At 44.8% G+C, this 20,861-nt stretch overlaps 1 protein-coding gene across 1 annotated transcript in view; it reads left to right on the top strand.

Moving 5' to 3' along the window:
• STK40 (serine/threonine kinase 40) overlaps positions 1–20,861 on the top strand; it is a 55,388-nt gene that overhangs the window by 22,801 nt on the left and 11,726 nt on the right. The window contains exons 4-8 of the mRNA XM_077295860.1: positions 2,556–2,699; positions 6,885–7,112; positions 7,306–7,358; positions 15,228–15,343; positions 20,668–20,812. Coding sequence (XP_077151975.1) covers positions 2,556–2,699; positions 6,885–7,112; positions 7,306–7,358; positions 15,228–15,343; positions 20,668–20,812 — 686 coding nt within the window. The remainder of the gene's footprint in view (positions 1–2,555; positions 2,700–6,884; positions 7,113–7,305; positions 7,359–15,227; positions 15,344–20,667; positions 20,813–20,861) is intronic.

Here is a 20,861-nt window from a genome sequence, read left to right on the forward strand (position 1 = left end):
CCCTATCCTGATATGCATGGCCCCTCATCCCTATCCTGATATGCATGGCCCCTCATCCCTATCCTGATATGCATGGCCACTCATCCCTATCCTGATATGCATGGCCACTCATCCCTATCCTGATATGCATGGCCACTCATCCCTATCCTGATATGCATGGCCACTCATCCCTATCCTGATATGCATGGCCACTCATCCCTATCCTGATATGCATGGCCACTCATCCCTATCCTGATATGCATGGCCACTCATCCCTATCCTGATATGCATGGCCACTCATCCCTATCCTGATATGCATGGCCACTCATCCCTATCCTGATATGCATGGCCACTCATCCCTATCCTGATATGCATGGCCTCCTCATCCCTATCCTGATATGCATGGCCTCCTCATCCCTATCCTGATATGCATGGCCTCCTCATCCCTATCCTGATATGCATGGCCTCCTCATCCCTATCCTGATATGCATGGCCTCCTCATCCCTATCCTGATATGCATGGCCTCCTCATCCCTATCCTGATATGCATGGCCTCCTCATCCCTATCCTGATATGCATGGCCTCCTCATCCCTATCCTGATATGCATGGCCTCCTCATCCCTATCCTGATATGCATGGCCTCCTCATCCCTATCCTGATATGCATGGCCTCCTCATCCCTATCCTGATATGCATGGCCTCCTCATCCCTATCCTGATATGCATGGCCTCCTCATCCCTATCCTGATATGCATGGCCTCCTCATCCCTATCCTGATATGCATGGCCTCCTCATCCCTACCCTGATATGCATGGCCTCCTCATCCCTATCCTGATATGCATGGCCTCCTCATCCCTATCCTGATATGCATGGCCTCCTCATCCCTATCCTGATATGCATGGCCTCCTCATCCCTATCCTGATATGCATGGCCTCCTCATCCCTATCCTGATATGCATGGCCACTCATCCCTATCCTGGCAGAAATGATTGCCCTCATCCTTATACTAGTATGCAGGGGCCCCGTACCAGTCCTGGTATGCATGGCCCCATCCTTATTCTGGTATTATTGGCCCCATCCCGGTCCTGGTATGCATGGCCCCATCCTTATTCTGGTATTATTGGCCCCATCCCGGTCCTGGTATGCATGGCCCTATCAGAAAAGATTAAAAAACCCAAACCATTACTTGCCTTCCTTCGCCTCCCTCGCACTGTCCTGCTCCGGTGCCAGCAGCTGCTTAATGCTTGTAAGCAGCGCATGACAGGGATGTAATTTGCTGCTCACAAGCAGAGGACAGCTGCCAGAATACTCACCGGGACTGTTCATCGCAGAGAGCAGTGAGTATTCGTTGCTCTTCAGTAGTGCGCACTGTCAGCCGCCTGCTTCCTGCTGCTGCCAGCAGTCACGTGTGCTGATACTTAAGAGAAATGACTAATCTGAATATTCATTTCTCTTAAGTATCGGCACACATGACCGCCATTAGCAGCAGCATGCCGGTACGTAAAAGCAATTCCTCAATAATCCAGTGTAAAGGCGCTGGCAATTCCCACCCTGTGTTTGGTTGCAGTGGTCACATGAGTCGCTTCTAAGCTGCCATCTCTAGCATCATGGCTTCCATTTTTGAGCGTTTGTAATATTATGTCTTCTGACCACTCAGACTTCTACACATTGGCTGTACAGTAATCATATACTTGTAAAAACAAACCAGGGAGACTGTGGGAGGGTCTGACTTTGCAAAGCATTGTCTTGTTTGTTTGTTTTTTTTTATAGCTAGAATAAAATTCAGGTAACCTCTTAGGCCATGTTCACACTTTGCGGCGTCCCTCTGCGGGTTCTCCCGCAGCAGATTTGATAAATCTGCAGGGCAAAACCGCTGCGGTTATCCCTGCAGATTTATTGCGGTTTGTTCCGCGGTTTCCGCTGCGGGAGAACCCGCCTATACTATTGATGCTGCATATGCAGCAATATGCAGCATCAATAGTAATGTTAAAAATTGGTTATACTCACCCTCTGATGTCCGGATCTCCTCGGCACTGCACGCGGCGGTCCGGTTCCAAAGATGCTGAGCGAGAAGGACCCTGTTCGCACAGCAACTCTGGCCGGCCGGCCGCGTGCAGCGCTGAGAGGTGAGTATAACATGATTTTTTTAATTTTTATTCTTTTTTTTTTTTTACCCCAAATATGGTTCCCAGGGCCTGGAGGAGAGTCTCCTCTCCTCCACCCCGGGTACCACCCGCACATTAGCCGCTTACTTCCCGCAACGTGGGCACGGCCCCATGCGGGAAGTAAGCGGATCAATGCATTCCTATGGGTGGAGAATCGCAGCGATTCTGCACAAAGAAGTGACATGCTGCGGGTTTTAAACCGCTGCGTTTCTGCACGGTTTTTCCCGCAGCATGTGCACAGCGGTTTGCGGTTTCCATAGGGTTTACATGTAAATGGAAACGCTATGGAAACTGCTGCGGACCCGCAGCATCAAAATCGCGGCGGTTCCGCGGTAAAAACCGCAAAGTGTGAACATGGCCTTATTATTGTCTTTCGACTTCTTCCCCCTTAAGTTCTATTTTTTGCATCATATAGATACTGAGTTTGGAAGAAAGACCGGACAAATCGGGAGAGACTCAGGAGGAGAGACAAGGCAAAATGTTACTACATACTGAATATTCCCTGCTATCTCTCCTGCACAACCAGGATGGAGTGGTCCATCACCATGGCCTCTTTCAGGTACTATAAATGAGAATAATGCTTTCCCTATTAATGTCGCCTGCTGATCAGCTGTGGCTCTTTTTTTCAGAAGAGACAACCCCTTCAGCCTTAAGTTGTAGAGTGGAAAAGATGCGCTTTTACTGTTCTGCCAAACTTGGTTGATAAACAGAAGACTTTATCATGCAACATAATTTCATGTCGGTCTGTGTTGCTTTAATCTTTTCCTGCAAAAGAAGACAAAATCTCCAGCAATACTCGGGTAAACTCCTGCTGGGACTGGAACTAGCTTCCATCACAGCCCTAAAACTCCTCATATGCCGATGCCAATATTGACAGACAGAGGGAGCTGTTAGCTCATTGCTCCCCCACAATGTGATAAGGATGCTGTTGGCTGCAGTCTAAGGCTATGTGCACAAGGTACACTTTTGCAGTGGGTTTTGCGCGCAGAAATGAGCCAAAACCGCTATGGAATCCTTATGCAAGCTAATTCGATGACAATCCTGAAGTGTTGTGCACATGAGCTGTAATTTTCCTCTTCGTGTTTGCAGTGCGTTTTTTTCTGCAGCATGTCAATTCTTTGTGCAAATTTGTTGCGTTTTACACACATTGACTTCAATTGAGTCCGCCAAATCCTCAGCAAAAACACAGGTATAAAAATGTTTGCGTATTTGCTGAGTTTCTGTTTGCAGTTTTACAGTCTTCCCATGGCGTTTCCCATGCTGTCACTGGCACGGTGGTTCTTATCGGCTGTAACGCTACCGCCGGTAAGACTGTCGGTCAGAGCGCTGCAGGGTCATGCTGTCAGATGTCAGTGTGACCCTGCAGCTGTAACTGTGACCCACAGTAAAATGCTTACCACAGGTCAGCAGGTGTGGGCTGATGAGAGACTACTCCTCCCATCAGCCTACGTCTGCTGTCACTGAGAACCGTGATGACAAGAGCCGCTAAAGGGAGACAACATCTCTCGTCAGCCGGCGCCTGTGCTCACACAAAAATAACGCTTAAAATAATGGCATACATATTAAAATATACACATTATACTCACCTAACACCCGACACCCTTGTATCCTAGAAAAAATGTAACCTAAAAAACAAACTCACCTTAACGCCCAATTCCTGATGCCCTTGTGTCCTATAAAAAAAAATAATAATAATAAACCACCATATACTCGCCTGTCCGCCATAGTCCACGTAATCCCGAGTGGCCCACGGCGATCTCGCGTGTAGCACAGTCACATCGGGAGATGTGACTGCTCTACTTTGCTGTTGGCGATATACTGACAGGAGGTAATCGCTCCTGCAGTGTATCACTGAGCTGCCGTGAGAGAGTTCACCGGAGTTCATCAGCTTATCAGCTCCGGTGCTCTCACTTACGGTACCACCGGTGCGTGAGAACTTTTGAGGTTAATGTAGAACTCTTTGGCTACAATGATGAAAGGTATGTGTGGAGAAAAAAGGGCACAGAATTTCAGGAAAAGAACGTTTCGCCAACCATTAAGCATGGGGGTAGCTCAATCATGATTTGGGGTTCAGTTGCAGCCAATGGCACAGGGAACATCGGTGGAGGGAAAAATGGATTCAATGAAATTTCAACACATTCTTGATGCAAACAGCACCGTGTGTGGTAAAAAGAAAAAAAAGCTAAAGTTGAAAGGAGGATGGCTTCTACAAATGGATAATGATTCTAAATACACGTCGTAATCCACAATAGACTACCTCAAAAGGCACAAGCTGAAGGTTTTACAATGGCCCTCACAGTCCCCTGATCTGAACATCATTGAAAATCTTTTGCTAGACCTCAAAATAGCGGTGCATGCAAGACGACCCAGGAATCTCACAGAAGTAGAAGAATTTTCCTAAGGAGAATGGATGACAATCTCTGAAACAAGAATTTAGACACTTGTCTGGCTTCAAAAAGCATTTACAAGCTGTAATGCTTTCAAAAGGGACTGCTACTAGGTGCTACCCATATAGGGTGCCCAAACGTTTGCATCAGCCCATTTTCCGTTTTGTAATTTTTAAAATGTAAAAGATGAAGAAAAAAATATATATTTTTTTTGCCTAGAATACAAAGGAAATGTGTCATCTTTAACTTTAGGCCTTTTAGAGATCATTTCAGCTTTAGCTTGTTTACCCCTTATTGAAGCCACTGACCAATACAACTCACCCCCCCCCCCCCCCCGAAAAAAAAAAAAAGCAAAAATCCCCCACATGACTGTAGAAGAAAAACTATGTGAAAGGTTATGATTCCTTGAATGTCACACTAAAGAGAAAAAAAAAAAGGAAAAATGTCTTGCTTTAAAACAAATAGACAAAGAGAGAACCAGCACATCTCAGCTAGTTTGAATAGGCACCAGCCAAAGAAAGCATATTCGTCAAAAAGATTAAGGTTTGCACCATAACTTACCAAGAATGATTACTCTAGAACCTAGTAACAAGAAAAAATTGAAAAAAGCGCTATATAGTGTATATATGAAATATGCATCTGCAAAGATTGCTATAAAAAAAGGAAAGTTCTTTGTGCATACATTGGCCAATATATGTGTGCCCAGTTGCCACGTCAAGGCGTCTTTCGGAAATTGGGTCCCTATCCTTTAAAAGCCAAAACCGGCTCTCAGTAAGTTAAAGTAGTAGGGTTTTATGCCTGAAAATGGGGGGGAAAAACGGAATATGTGTAGAGATATATAGATGGGCCTTTCTTGAATTACAAGATGTGATGCCAGGAAGCTGGATGCATGACATCACTTTTTCAGAAGGTTTAGAAACAAATCCGCAAATCCGTTACAATTGGCATTACCTAATAACCACAGCCCTCTTTCTGCTCATTCCACAGAGTGCAATTACAGCGCTCCTGGGGAAGCGACAAAATCCCCTGCCTAGTGGTGTCTACGCGGCCATGTCTCCTGAATTGGAAAATGGAGCTTGGGTGTTTCTTCTGTACTTGCTTGTACTGTGGTTTTAAGAGCTTTTCCCTTTGGAGCATTGTGGCACTAATAGTAGTCCTTAGCACAGTCTGCCATTCATTGCAGTCAGGCTCCTGGAAACCAGTGAGCTGAACAAAACAGCAAGGTTTTTAGCCCTAGAGCTGATGCAGAAGCATCCTACAATCATTGACCCACTTCTGCCAAATGGTTTTGTGTGTGTATATACAGTATACGTGTGTGTGTACGTGTATGTGTGTGTAATACCCTTTTAATCGCTTAATAGATGGTGGGGTTAGTCACTCCCTCCGTAACAACCTTATCAGTGAGTGATCACAAGACCCCTCTCGGCACATTTCACCATTTTATAGGTATAGTTTATGTGCACTCTGTCTCGAAATGAGTGTAATGATTTGTGTAGTATCTGGGACTGTTGGGAAGTGTGTGCAGTTTGCTGCTGTCCTAATATATCATTGTACCCCTGATACCCAGTTATCGGCCAAGCTTGGTTGTGATGTGTTAAGTTGTGTCCGACATGTCAGTTAGTACAAAGTCTGTGCTCTAAAAATGGAGTTTACAGGATGATTAAAAATGGATGGTGGGAAAGTTGAGCCTCGGTATTCATAATGGAAAGAACATGATACACATTTTTAACATGGAAGGACATGTTATCCAAGTTTCATGTATGCACTCCAAATATTCAAAGTGGTTTTCGTTGCAGACACCACAGATGAATAGGTGGTACTCTAGATCTGTACAGACCTCTGCCATATCCTCAGACTCCTGTTTCAGTGGTCTCACCAGTGTTTCCCTGGCCTTCAGAATCACCAGATCTTGCACCCTGCGACTTCTTTCTGTGGTTCTACATCAAGGACTCGGTGAATCTGTCCCCTTAACCTTCGCGTCTGAACGACCTGAGACAATATATCACTGAAACTGTGGAATCTGGGGATATGCTGGCCATTGCCTGGACAACACTGGACTACTAGTCGCCGGTCATGTCACCAATGGAAATCACTTTGAACATTTGTTGTGCATAGATAAAGCTTGGATATACAGATGATGTTTCTTTAGGTTGGTGCATTTGTGTTCTGTTTTCTCGATTATGAATACAGTCGCTACAATTTTGCACCATCCTATTTGAATCGCTTGTATTTTATTTGGTGGTTCTCACGTGAGGTTACCATTTTGGGGGACAATGCAGAAACCATACTTTCTTAGATCTGAATCCAGTCAAGTAGTCACAATATACTTCACTATCTTTGCACATTTCTCTCCATAGGATCGAACATGTGAAATTGCTGAAGACATGGATGCCAACAAGCTAGTAAGGAAGATGCGGAAGCGAATATGCCTTGTCCTCGATTGTCTTTGTGCCCACGATTTTAGCGACAAGACTGCGGACTTAATTAATTTACAGCATTACGTAATTAAGGAGAAAAGGCTGGGGGAGAGAGAAACTGTTGTCATATTCTACGATGTTGTCCGAGTCGTGGAGGCTTTGCACAAGGTATGTTTGACCTGAGACCATTTTGCATAAATGTCTGATTTTCTTCTGACTTTAAATTTCCAGACTTGAGGAGGAGTAATAGTAGTAGCAGTAAAGTCCCCACGTTTATGCCAGCCATGTCACTTGTGTGGCTGTATTCTGTACAATTTTATGTCTTGTGGGCAATAACCAAAAGAATCTTTTACTTCTGCAGAAGAACATTGTGCACAGAGACTTAAAGCTGGGTAACATGGTGCTGAACAAAAGGTAAGACTGGACAACAAGAAAACTGTATTGATCTTTTTCAGAAAAAGGCTTTATTTATTTTTTTAAACTTGATAACCAGATACTTTCTTTGTTATACCCTATGCCCATCTCTAATGTAAAAGGTCTGTATATGCGGGAGCTTATGGGCAGTTAAAGAAATATATATACAGTACAGACCAAAAATTTGGACACACCTTCTCATTTAAAGATTTTTCTGTATTTTCATGACTATGAAAATTTGTAAATTCACACTGAAGGCATCAAAACTATGATGTGAAACAACTGAAACTATGTCTTATATTCTAGGTTCTTCAAAGTAGCCACCTTTTGCTTTGATGACTGCTTTGCACACTCTTGGCATTCTCTTGATGAGCTTCAAGAGGTACTTTTTTGTTAAGTATATAATTCCACATGTGTTTATTCATAGTTTTGATGCCTTCAGTGTGAATGTACAATTTTCATGGTCATGAAAATACAGAAAAATCTTTAAATGAGAAGGTGTGTCCAAACTTTTGGTCTGTACTGTATATTACTCGGTAACCTTCTATATTAATCAAAACGTTTTTTAGGATTAAAAAAAGCGCTTTTGCTATCTTATGTATATTTTGTTTAATAAAAAAGCCTACTGAGGAATATATATAATGCTTTGGACATTTGTTGTCTCCGGCTCTGCAGCTCCCACTGTTATAGACTATGTTCTCATCTACCTTTATGCCCTCTTTTAGGGAATCCAATAATCTTAAAAGAGCTTTCTGTTCTTTAAACATTGGAAGTATAAAGGGATTCTTATGAAAAGGGGGGAAAAAAAAGAGCATGCCTTCTTACCCCCCCAAAAACACTCTCCACTTCAGCACTGGTGATAGTCATGACGACCCCTGACCAATTACGCCACGGATTGGTGGCCATGTCGTCATCTTTTGCAACCCTGCGAAGACTGTTGGGGCCGCAGCACTCGGGAGGCAAGGGACTTACTGGCAAAATGGTGGAGGGTTGCTCCAAGGCTTCACGAAGCTGAAACAGTGGTGCACAGGAATCTTCTACAGAAGGAGACACTTATACTGATAGTCTTAGTAACTGTTTTATCTTAAGCCTATGACCTCATTTAGACTTTTGCGACTAACTTGTTTTGTGTTTTTCGTTGCCCATTTTAGTCTATGGGACTTAGTTTTTTTTGTTTTTGGTTTTTTAACGGAGTCACGGATTAAAATGACCCATACAAGTCTAGGGGTTCATGAAAATCAGACAGCCACAGTGTGATTTTTCTAGTGCTGTACATGCTTTTTCATAGCAAAGAATAGGAGAAGCTTTAAAACGTACCAAATTTACCCTATTTTTGGACTATAAGACGCACTTGACCATAAGATGCAGTTATGTTTTTGCTGGAAGAAAAATTATTATTTTTTAACTGAATGGTATGCTACAATGCTTGATAGTGGCTGACTCACTATAATGGGAGATCTGTGCATGATACATTGGTATGGAAACCTGAAGCTTGCATGCTATTATTGGGGGATCTATGTATGATGCCCTGTTATGGCAGGGTATGTGGATGACCTTGGTATGGGCTGACATGCTAAGAGTATATTCATATTACGGAGGCATGGGGAAGAGGATATTTCTACTTCAATAGAATAAGACACCTTTTCTCTCCTGATATGTAGCTTACCTGTCTAATAATAATAAATAATAATTGTACTGTAATGTTTTATCCATTGTTATTTAGACAGGCAGGGTGACCAGTTAGAGAAAGTGGTGGTGGAAGAACAGTGTAAGGTGTTTTTCCCGTCTCCCATGACAGCACACCTGAGAGAGAGGGATCCGCCCAGTCAGGACAGGAAACCTACTGAAATAAAAGGGCGGTACCTCTCCCTCGCTTCAGTTGGGTTTCTTGTCCTGATGGGAACCCCTTGTGCTGAAGAACGGCGGTTCATTTCTGTTGATAGAAGATCCACTTACCCGCTCCTGTCCCGGCACTGGAAGCACAGGCAGGGCGCCTGTATGTCGGCCTTCAGGAGCGGTAGCGCCGTTCGCAGATCCCATAGGGCTCTTGCGCACGTGCGGGCGTCGGTTCGGCACAGTCCGGACTCCTGGGGCCGGTCTCTGTCCGCCACGCCGCTCTCTCCCCCTCGGGTAATCTGCCCTCGGCTTCTAAAAGACGGTACCCCTTTGAGGAAAAAGATTCAGAGACTTGGGATAAAGTGCCTAAAATTGATGGCGCAGTAGCAAAATCTTCTAAAAAGCTATCCCTTCCCTTAGAGGACTCTGGGGTATTAAGGAACCCCTTAGATAAAAAGGCGGACGGGTTCTTAAGACACACTTGGGAAGCAACCGCAGGCGCTCTGAAACCTGCAATTGCAGGAACCTGTGTGTCTCGTTCCCTTATTGTTTGGTTACAGCAAATAGAGGAGCAGTTGACATCTAAAGCTCCAAGAGACGAAATTTTATCTAATGTGACTATGGCTAAAGGGGCGGCCGCCTTTATAGCAGACTCATCAGCAGATTCCGTAAGGCTGGCGGCCAGAGCTGCAGGTTTATCCAATGCAGCTAGGCGTGCTCTCTGGTTAAAGGGGTGCCCGGGAGACCTGCCCTCAAAAAATAGACTCTGTTCTATACCATGTGATGGCCATTTCCTCTTCGGTAAAAAGTTGGAGGACATTCTGGAAAAAGCCGGTGACAGGAAAAAGGGTTTTCCTCGCTTTCCAGTGGACTTTAGAAGGCCTTATTTTCGGAGGGGCAAATTTAGTAGGGGCCGCCCCCCGGGAGACAGAAGGGGCTGGGACTCCAGAGACAAAAGGGGATCTGGATATATGTTTAAAGGTCCCTCAACTTCAACTAAAAAGCCCTCCCAATGACGCCAGGCCAGTAGGGGGGAGGCTTTCATCTTTTTTCCCAGCCTGGGTAAACATCTCCCCCTCTCATTGGGCTCTGATGGTGGTCAAAGACGGCCTAAAAATAGATTTTGTTTATCTACCGCGACGGACTTTTATTTCAACACCCCAAAGAAAAACCCCGGAAGAGCAGCTAACCTTGGAAACAGAGGTACTAGAGCTGGTTTCAAAACGTGTTTTGATAGAAGTCCCGCGGAAGGAGCAGGGAAAAGGTTTTTATTCCCCTCTTTTTTTGATAAGAAAACCAGACGGGTCACTAAGAACTATCGTCAATCTAAAAAACCTCAATCAATCGGTGGTAAACTGTTCCTTCAAAATGGAGTCTGTAAATACAGCGATAAAACTCTTATTCCCACAGTGCTTCATGGCAGCTATCGATTTAAAAGACGCCTATTATCACGTCCCAATTCATCAAGATTTTCAAAAATTCCTAAGGGTAGCGGTTTATGTCCAAGGTTGTCTCAGGCACTATCAGTACGCTGCCCTCCCGTTCGGCCTGTCAATAGCGCCAAGAATTTTTACCAAGCTGATGTCAGAGGTCATGTCCTTCCTCCGCTCACGGGACGTGGTAATAGTTCCATATCTGGACGACTTCCTGATAATAGGGAACTCAGCGGCACACTGCCTGTCACAAATAGAAGAGGTTATGACGACACTAGAATTGCTGGGGTGGAAAATAAATCTTGCCAAATCAAGGTTGACGCCGGAGCCGGTTCAGTCCTTTCTAGGCCTGGTTCTGGACTCCGGGCGTCAGCTTTGTCTCCTACCAGAAAACAAGCTGGTCAAAATCCAAAATCTTGTGGAAACAGCAATTCAACACCCTGTAATGACTTTGAGAAAAGCAATGTCCTTGCTGGGCTCTCTGACGTCCTGTATACCCGCAGTAAGATGGGCTCAGTTCCATCTAAGATTGTTGCAGTGGGAGGTCCTGTCGGCGCAAAAACTGTTAAAAGGGCGTTTAGAGGGCAAGCTGTGTCTTTCATTGGGGGTAACGGATTCCCTAAAATGGTGGACCATAAGAAATCATTTAACATCTGGGGTCCAGTGGGTAACTCCGATAGAACAGGTCATCACCACAGACGCAAGCGGTACAGGATGGGGAGCTCATTTAGGGACTCTCTCAGTTCAGGGATCTTGGTCCCATATGCAGTCACAACAGGCGTCAAATTTAAGGGAATTATGGGCCGTAGAAAGAGCTGTGAAACACTTCCTTCCCATCATTCAGGGCCACCATACCAGGGTCATGTCGGACAATCGCGCAGTGGTGGCATATATCAACCACCAAGGGGGGACGAGATCCCCTTCCCTAATGAAGTCAGCTTCTGTCCTCCTACAAATAGCAGAGCACCACCTGCTATCCCTCTCTGCTCTTCACATAAGGGGAATCGAGAATTCGAGAGCAGACTACCTAAGTCGCAAGACACTAAGGCAGGGGGAGTGGTCTTTAAATCCCCGGGTCTTTCAAAAGATAGTGCAGGCCTGGGGCTTACCTGTGATAGATTTGTTTGCCACTCTAACCAACAGGAAAGTAGACAGGTTCTGTTCACTAGACCCGAGGGAGAATCCCTTCGCAGTAGATGCCCTGCAGATTCATTGGGATTTCAGTCTCGCTTATGTGTTTCCACCAATAGCAATGATTCCAGCAGTAGTGAGGAAAATCAGAATGGAACAAGCGAGAGTAATCTTAATTGCTCCATTTTGGCCGAAAAGACCTTGGTTCTCCCTCCTGAGACAAATGTCTATAACCGATCCGTGGATCCTACCAGAGATTCCGGACCTACTAACCCAGGGCCCAGTATGCCACTCTCAGGTGAAGGGCTTCCATCTTGCAGCCTGGAATTTGAGAGGGCATTACTGAGTAGGCGGGGGTTTTCGCCGGGGTTAGTTTCCACCTTATTAAAAAGTAGAAAACCAGTAACATCTAGAATTTATGGTAGAACGTGGAAAAAGTTTCTGGATTTTTCGGGGCAACCTTTGGGGGACAAGGCTCCTGTGGGTACCATCTTAGAATTTTTACAAGCGGGTTTACAACTGGGGTTGGCAACCAATACACTCAAGGTCCAGGTGTCGGCATTAGGTGCTTTATATAATTGCAATCTTGCCTCCAATAGATGGGTATCCCGCTTTATTAAATCCTGTAGTAGGTCTAGACCGATAAAAATTCAGAGACTTCCCCCGTGGGATTTAAATCTGGTTTTAAATGCTCTAACCAATAGTCCATTTGAACCCCTGCAGGAATCATCATTAAAGATACTCACTCTTAAAACGGTACTCCTGGTTGCGTTAACATCAGCCCGTAGGGTGAGTGACTTACAGGCCCTGTCCGTCTCCCCTCCTTACACGCAAATTTTTGATGACAGGGTAGTACTCAGACCAGATCCGGCATACCTTCCAAAAGTTGTACTTAAATTTCATAGAAGTCAAGAGATTGTGTTGCCCTCCTTTTGTAATAATCCTAGGAACCCAGGGGAGGCAAAATTTCATACACTGGATGTGAGGAGGGCTATTGTGCAGTACATATCCTTGACTAATCAGTGGAGAAAAGATCAATCCCTTTTCGTAGCCTTCCAGGGTAGTAGGAAAGGATATGGGGTATCCAAGGGAACTATTGCTAGGTGGATTAGGGAGGCTATTTCATTATCCTATGCTTCCTGTGGCGCCCCGATCCCTGATGGCATCAAGGCTCACTCCACCAGGGCCGTGTCTACTTCCTGGGCTGAAAAAGCAGAGGTATCGATAGATCAAATTTGTAAAGCCGCTACCTGGTCCTCTCCGTCTACCTTCTTTAGACACTACCGGCTAGATCTATCCTCCTCGTCTGACCTTACCTTTGGTAGAAGGGTGCTACAAGCGGTGGTCCCTCCCTAAGGTGGTTCTTTCTCCAAAAATCTCTCAGGTGTGCTGTCATGGGAGACGGGAAAACACCAAGGTTACTTACCGGTAGCCGGTTTTTCCGGAGCCCATGACAGCACCTGTATATTCCCTCCCTTCTCTTTTTCACCCTTTGGTGCGCACTTTTTAGCTGGGTGTATTTTGTTATATTTATAATGTGGTGATGGATTACCATGTACTAACCAAAAGGGCCTCTCATGCTCTGAAAACCAACTGAAGCGAGGGAGAGGTACCGCCCTTTTATTTCAGTAGGTTTCCTGTCCTGACTGGGCGGATCCCTCTCTCTCAGGTGTGCTGTCATGGGCTCCGGAAAAACCGGCTACCGGTAAGTAACCTTGGTGTTTCTTGACAAAAGCAGAGCTTCTCTCCACCTACTGCACAGTAAGCTTCCTGAACCGCAGTGTCCCATCCCAGGCAGTCCTCTCACTCCAAGGCACGGTGGTGATGGTTCCTGTCCCCACTACTCCCCCTGCCTTCTTGCTGCCGGGAGACTGTAGAAGTGTGTGGCAGCTGATTTCAACCCGACTGACTAAAAACTCTTTGATGTTGTAAATCTCCTGCACTTTGTGAAACTCATCCAGCAGCCTTACAAAAAAAACAAACGCTATGTTAATACACACTGAAATTTTAGCCTCTTTTTCTGCATCTAAAAAAGTGTGTTGGAGTCACAAAAATATGGTCTTTATAAAAAATTAAGCACAATATTTTTCTGACTACAAGACACTTTTTTAGATCCAGAAAATGAGGCTAAAATTTCAGTGATTTTTACTGATCAAAAAAACATTCCATCGGTGAAAATCGCTGACATAGCATTGGTGGTGAAAACGGACTAAATGCTGATGAAACTGTGATCCAAAATACTGATGAAGAATGATCCATGTTTTTACTAGTCAGACAAATTGTGGACGTGTGAATGAGACCTAATGCTGTATTTACAGCTACACTGCTCAGTTTTGCTGAATGTCCATGCTTCTTCTCAGTGTTGGGAACATTATCTTCTCTGGTCTGTCTGCTGTGTATGAAACCCCACTTGTTATTATGGGGCAAGCCTTACTTGGCACCCACAAAGCTTATCTTTTGCCTGTGCTGTAGAAGTTTCTTTTTATCTGCCCTTGTTGAGTGACATGCTTTTTCCTCAATGTGTTTTCTTTAATGCTCAGTATTTTTTTATATTTTTCACTTGAAGTGGAAATCTGAAAAGCATTGAAAAAGAGCGTGTTTGTGGCACAGTGATGTGTTCTCCCCCCGCGTAGATTAGCGTGGGCTTATGTATAAAACGATCAGGCTAATGAGGATGATTCATCTCCGAGAGTACAGCCTGTTCAGTCTCAGATAATAGAGATTCCTGTGTGTATAGAATACACAGTCCGGTACATCACCCCCATATATGTACACAGAAGGGTTCAGTAAAAATGCATTTAGCAGAATCGCGTTCAATAATATTTCTGCCAGCTTTATTCTTGTGGCTTCAACGTCATGTAATAGAAATATCATATATTGATACGATTAGCAGTCACCGGAACGCTGCAGGGATTATCAGTGTACATTGCTTTGTTACTAGCCATCTGGGCACTAAATTCTATTAGCTATGGAAAACTCACTGCACAGAATCTGAGGATGCAGTACAGCCAAATAAAGGAAAACTAAAGGTGCACTTTAATCAAATATTTTGTGTAGCTTCATAAAAAATCTCCCTCCTTTCCTTTTGCCTGGCCGTGAGACAACTGGCTGCAGCGTGATCCTCCCCCATTGCTCATAAATGGTGAACTATACTCTCCAGATCAGCAGATTAGCTCCTGTATGCTATGGAAGCGAGCTTATGTGCTTACTTCTCTAATTTCTATAGCGACTTGGCAATAATATGCAGTCAGATGTGCATATGTGGGAGAAGCCACCTTTATACCGTATACATTTTCTTGAAGATGGCTGTGTGTTTTGGCTACTCTGCTTTGTGCGGATTGTTTCAATCAAACAATTCAACTTTGTCAGTTTCAATCCGCTAATTTGACAGAGCTGTGGTTTCGGTCTTCAGCGCTATTTGTTTGTTCATCTGTTGTCTACATTCATGCTCTGCATTTCTCTTTTACAGGACACACAGAATAACAATCACCAACTTTTGCCTGGGTAAGCACTTAGTGAGTGAAGATGATTTGTTGAAGGATCAGCGAGGAAGTCCAGCTTATATCAGTCCTGATGTTCTTAGTGGTGAGTGGGCAATATTTTCTGGGGAAACTGCAGGGATACACACCACTCTTGATTTTCCAATACAAGCAGCATACAAACTAATGAGGCTGGTGTGCTCACGTTGAAAATCCATGTCATCTTTCTTGCAGCAGGAGTCGAGTAGTTTCAGTTGAAGGGCCCGATTGGTCATTCTTGGATTTTCAAGTTCCTTTTCCTCTTGTCTTGTGTTATTCATTGACCTTTCATGCTAAGTTATTCAAAATGTCATGAATTTTTAAGCAAAATAAATGTTTGTTTATTTTTGGTTAACCTAAGTCACATGCACCATTACAATGTCACACGCAGCTCTAGCAATTGCGCAAAAACTTCCTTTACACACACACACTTTTTTTTTTTTTGTAAATAGCAATCTGTGAAACTGAAATAAAAAATCACACCCACAATAGTGAACATTAAAAAAAAAATAAAATGCAGACACGCATAAAACAGACTGGCTAACACGGTACCAAAATATATTTCTTTCCTGTACTTAAAAAGAAAAAATTAAAAGCACTTGGTGCAAATCAAAAATGGTCTTAAATGGAATCTGTCAGGCAATTCATGCTGCCCAAACTGTGGGCAGCATGACACAGCCTGGCTACACAATTGCAGACAGGTATTTTATTTTCTGAAATTCTCCGGTATTTCAGAGATAATATACTCTCAAAATCTGCCTGGTGACCATAGCTGTAGCCCAGACCAATTCCCTGCCAGCTCTTCCTAGCACTGCTAGAAGTGAGAATCATGCTGCCCGTGGTTAGGGCAGCACACGTTGCCTGAAAGGTTCCCCTTAACACTTGATAAAAATCAGGCGCAAACATAATATCGCATCAGACCCTAACTATGTATGCATGAGTTAGACTTAAACTAGCATCTTCTGACCTGAACCAACATTTTCAATTATGCCGGTGAAGCAGTAATGTTGGGTCAGGTTAGTCCCTACCAATCATGCCACTTATTATGATCTGAGTGCAGACTGTATATCATGAACGTGTTACGCCGGCCTTGGTGTGCTCCTGCCATACTATCTGGACTCCTCACAAGGCAGGCAAACGTTCAAAAAAGGATTATCAGCTGTTCTGACTTGGATTTTCAGTGAAAGTATGCTGGCCTCATAACCTCCAAGAGATCTATTTAATAATGTATACAGTTATTGTGAAATCTTCTGACTGATCCGCCTTAACCTGGCCATATGAGTAATTTAAATGTCATTCACAAAGCTGATTTGTAATGGAAAACAGTCATTTATTATGCCTACTAAGCACCGATCTCGCTGCATAGATCCATGGTGACTGCAATAGTCTTCATCCCGGCGCACATTTCTCAAATCTGACTAGAAATATTAGCATATACATCTGACCTTTCATGTAAATCAGTGATTGCCAAGCTCCAGTCCTCATGGCGCCCAACAGATCATGTTTTCTGGATTTCCTTAGTATTGCACAGATGAGAGAACTTGCGACAATTTCTGATGCTTTTGATTAAAATTCAATCACCTGTACAATACTAGGGAAATTCTGAAAACCTGATCTATTATGGGCCGTGAGGACTGGAGCTTGGGAAACACTAATATGCCATATATACTCGATTATAAGTCGAACCGAGTATAAGCCGAGGCACCTAATTTTACCACAAAAAACTGGGAAAACGTATTGACTCGTGTATAAGCCGGGTATGCATTGTCCCCCCCATTGCATTCATGGCTCTTCACCTCTATCCTTGCATTCATGGCTCTTCATCCCTATCCTTAGCATGCATGGCTTTTCATCCCTATCCTTAGCATGCATGGCTCTTCATCCCTATCCTTAGCATGCATGGCTCTTCATCCCTATCCTTAGCATGCATGGCTCTTCATCCCTATCCTTAGCATGCATGGTACTTCATCCCTATCCTTAGCATGCATGGCTTTTCATCCCTATCCTTAGCATGCATGGCTCTTCATCCCTATCCTTAGCATGCATGGCTCTTCATCCCTATCCTTAGCATGCATGGCTCTTCATCCCTATCCTTAGCATGCATGGCTCTTCATCCCTATCCTTAGCATGCATGGCTCTTCATCCCTATCCTTAGCATGCATGGCTCTTCATCCCTATCCTTAGCATGCATGGCTCTTCATCCCTATCCTTAGCATGCATGGCTCTTCATCCCTATCCTTAGCATGCATGGCTCTTCATCCCTATCCTTAGCATGCATGGCTCTTCATCCCTATCCTTAGCATGCATGGCTCTTCATCCCTATCCTTAGCATGCATGGCTCTTTATCCCTTTCCTTAGCATGCATGGCTCTTTATCCCTTTCCTTAGCATGCATGGCTCTTCATTCCTTTCCTTAGCATGCATGGCTCTTCATCCCTTTCCTTAGCATGCATGGCTCTTCATCCCTTTCCTTAGCATGCATGGCTCTTCATCCCTTTCCTTAGCATGCATGGCTTTTCATCCCTATCCTTAGCATGCATGGCTCTTCATCCCTATCCTTGTATGCATGGCCCCAATAGAAAAACATAAAAAAATCCTACTTATAGGCCCTGCGTTTCCTCGCAGTGTCATGTGCCAGCAGCTGATTTATGCTTGTAAGCAGCGCATGGCAGTGACGTCATGCGCTACTTAAAAGCAGAGGACAGCTGCTGGAATACTCGCTGCTCGCCACGCCGGGACGATGTGCGCGGAGAGCAGTGAGCATTCATTGCTATTTAGTAGAGCGTATAGTGTCAGCCGCAGCGGCCGGTCTTTCATGCTTGCTTCTACTAAAGGGAATGCATATTCATTGCCCTCCATACCCATGGGAGTGGAGAGCAGTGAGTATTCATTTCTCTTAAATAGAGGGCGCACGTGATCTCCCGGCTGCTGCAGGAAGCCTGCGGCTGCGACCACTGTGCCTGCTATTACAGAGAAATGAATATTCACTGCGAGTGCAGTGAATATTCATTTCTCTTTAGCAGCGGGCACAGACTTCAGCCACAGCAGCCGGTTCCTGCCTCCTGTGACCCGCTGCTCCACCGCTGCCGATCCCCTTCCATCTCCTGGGACCCTCACTCTACTATAAGCTAAGGAGGGTCTTTTCAGCACAAAGAAAGTACTGAAAACCTCATCTTATACTCAAGTATATACAGTAAATGAAATTTGAACAGGTCTTTTTGAATATTTAAAGGGAGGAATATTGTAAATGGCAATATGTAATGTAAAGTTCTCATTTCTAAGTGGTTACAGTGGTTGTCCATCAAAACCTAGAAGTCTGCAGTCACTGGGTGACTGTAGACTTATGAATCCCCCCCGCACAGTCAAGTATATGGAGAGCAAGGCCTCGCCCAGTGGCCAGGAGTATGTATAATGCATACATACCCACCGATCCTGGGTCTGAAAAAAAGTGATTGCAGACTTATCAGTTTTGACCCGACAACCCCTTTAAGGTCACTTTCACAGATGTATTTGCATTAGCTGTCGATCTGTCTATTATAATTGTCTTCATTTTCAACTACTGCAAAGTACAGACCAAAACCTGATAGTGTGAGAATGACGTAAAGATGACCTGTCATGACGGATACCACTGTTAACTTGAAGATATAGGGTCATTCTTCAGGTTCATAGTGTTAAAAAGGCGCGGCTGCTGTACTGAGAGTGCTGCTACTTAAAGGAAATTAACTTTATTCCTCTCTGGGAGCTGCCAGCTTTCTATCATGCAGGCATGCCAGAAGGACTACAGTCACCGGACAGCACATGGCAAGCTGCGGCTGAAAGCACGCCCCAGCACTTTAACAGACAACCGGCTCTGCACAGATGCACCTTAAAGCCGGCTATTATGCTAGCTTCACACTAGCGTCGGGAGGGCTGCGGATGGCAGCCTTCTTCCTCCGTGAAGCCCCGCCCACTGCTCCTCCTCTTCCTTCAGCTCCGCCTACGTCTGCATGTATTCTGCGTACCCTATGTTTAACATTGGGTGCGTAGGCCATGCGGATGCCTCCGCATGCGTCAACATTGAAGCTGCGCCGACCGCAAAAAAATCCTAACATGTTGAGTTTGATTTAGGTCAGCGCAGCATCAAGACGACGCATGCGGAGGCATCCGCATGGCTTTCATCCGCAGCCCTGCCGAACGCTAGTGTGAAGCCTGCCTTAGTCAGTGCCGTGAGGGGTGACTAGCTGATCCGGGTACGTCTGTATGTCTGAAAACCAGTGGCATCCCGAAGGAGAAACTTTGTTAATTTCCTCCCAGTAGCCATGCTTCTAGGGCAGTGACCGGCATCTTTCTAGCACTTAATTTCCTCCCAGTAGCCATGCTTCTAGGACAGTGACCGGCACCTTTCTAGCACTTAATTTCCTCCCAGTAGCCATGCTTCTAGGGCAGTGACCGGCATCTTTCTAGCACTTAATTTCCTCCCAGTAGCCATGCTTCTAGGACAGTGACCGGCACCTTTCTAGCACTTAATTTCCTCCCAGTAGCCATGCTTCTAGGACAGTGACCGGCACCTTTCTAGCACTTAATTTCCTCCCAGTAGCCATGCTTCTAGGACAGTGACCGGCACCTTTCTAGCACTTAATTTCCTCCCAGTAGCCATGCTTCTAGGACAGTGACCGGCATCTTTCTAGCACTTAATTTCCTCCCAGTAGCCATGCTTCTAGGGCAGTGACCGGCATCTTTCTAGCACTTAATTTCCTCCCAGTAGCCATGCTTCTAGGACAGTGACCGGCACCTTTCTAGCACTTAATTTCCTCCCAGTAGCCATGCTTCTAGGACAGTGACCGGCATCTTTCTAGCACTTAATTTCCTCCCAGTAGCCATGCTTCTAGGACAGTGACTGGCATCTTTCTAGCACTTAATTTCCTCCCAGTAGCCAAGCTTCTAGGACAGTGACTGGCACCTTTCTAGCACTTAATTTCCTCCCAGTAGCCATGCTTCTAGGACAGTGACTGGCACCTTTCTAGCACTTAATTTCCTCCCAGTAGCCATGCTTCTAGGACAGTGACCGGCATCTTTCTAGCACTTAATTTCCTCCCAGTAGCCAAGCTTCTAGGACAGTGACTGGCATCTTTCTAGCACTTAATTTCCTCCCAGTAGCCAAGCTTCTAGGACAGTGACTGGCACCTTTCTAGCACTTAATTTCCTCCCAGTAGCCATGCTTCTAGGACAGTGACTGGCATCTTTCTAGCGCTTAACCTGCAGATTAACCCTATATCTTCAAGTCAATAGCGTTTTCTAACAAGAGGTTTCCTTTGAATCAACAAATTTTCCAAGCCTCTGAGTGTGCTAGACCTGAAGAGTTCGATCTGCAATTCTGTACTTCAATGTAACTGCTCTTTCCACTTCTATGAAGGTCGTCCTTACCGTGGAAAACCAAGTGACATGTGGGCTCTTGGGGTGGTTCTTTTTACTATGCTGTACGGCCAGTTCCCCTTCTATGACAGCATACCTCAGGAACTTTTTCGCAAAATTAAGGCTGCAGAATATTCTATCCCAGAGTGAGTGACTACAATCTTACCCATTTTTATTTCAACTGACCTCAAAATT

The sequence above is a fragment of the Ranitomeya variabilis genome, chromosome 3, assembly GCF_051348905.1.
Source record: "Ranitomeya variabilis isolate aRanVar5 chromosome 3, aRanVar5.hap1, whole genome shotgun sequence".
Taxonomy (NCBI): domain Eukaryota; kingdom Metazoa; phylum Chordata; class Amphibia; order Anura; family Dendrobatidae; genus Ranitomeya; species Ranitomeya variabilis.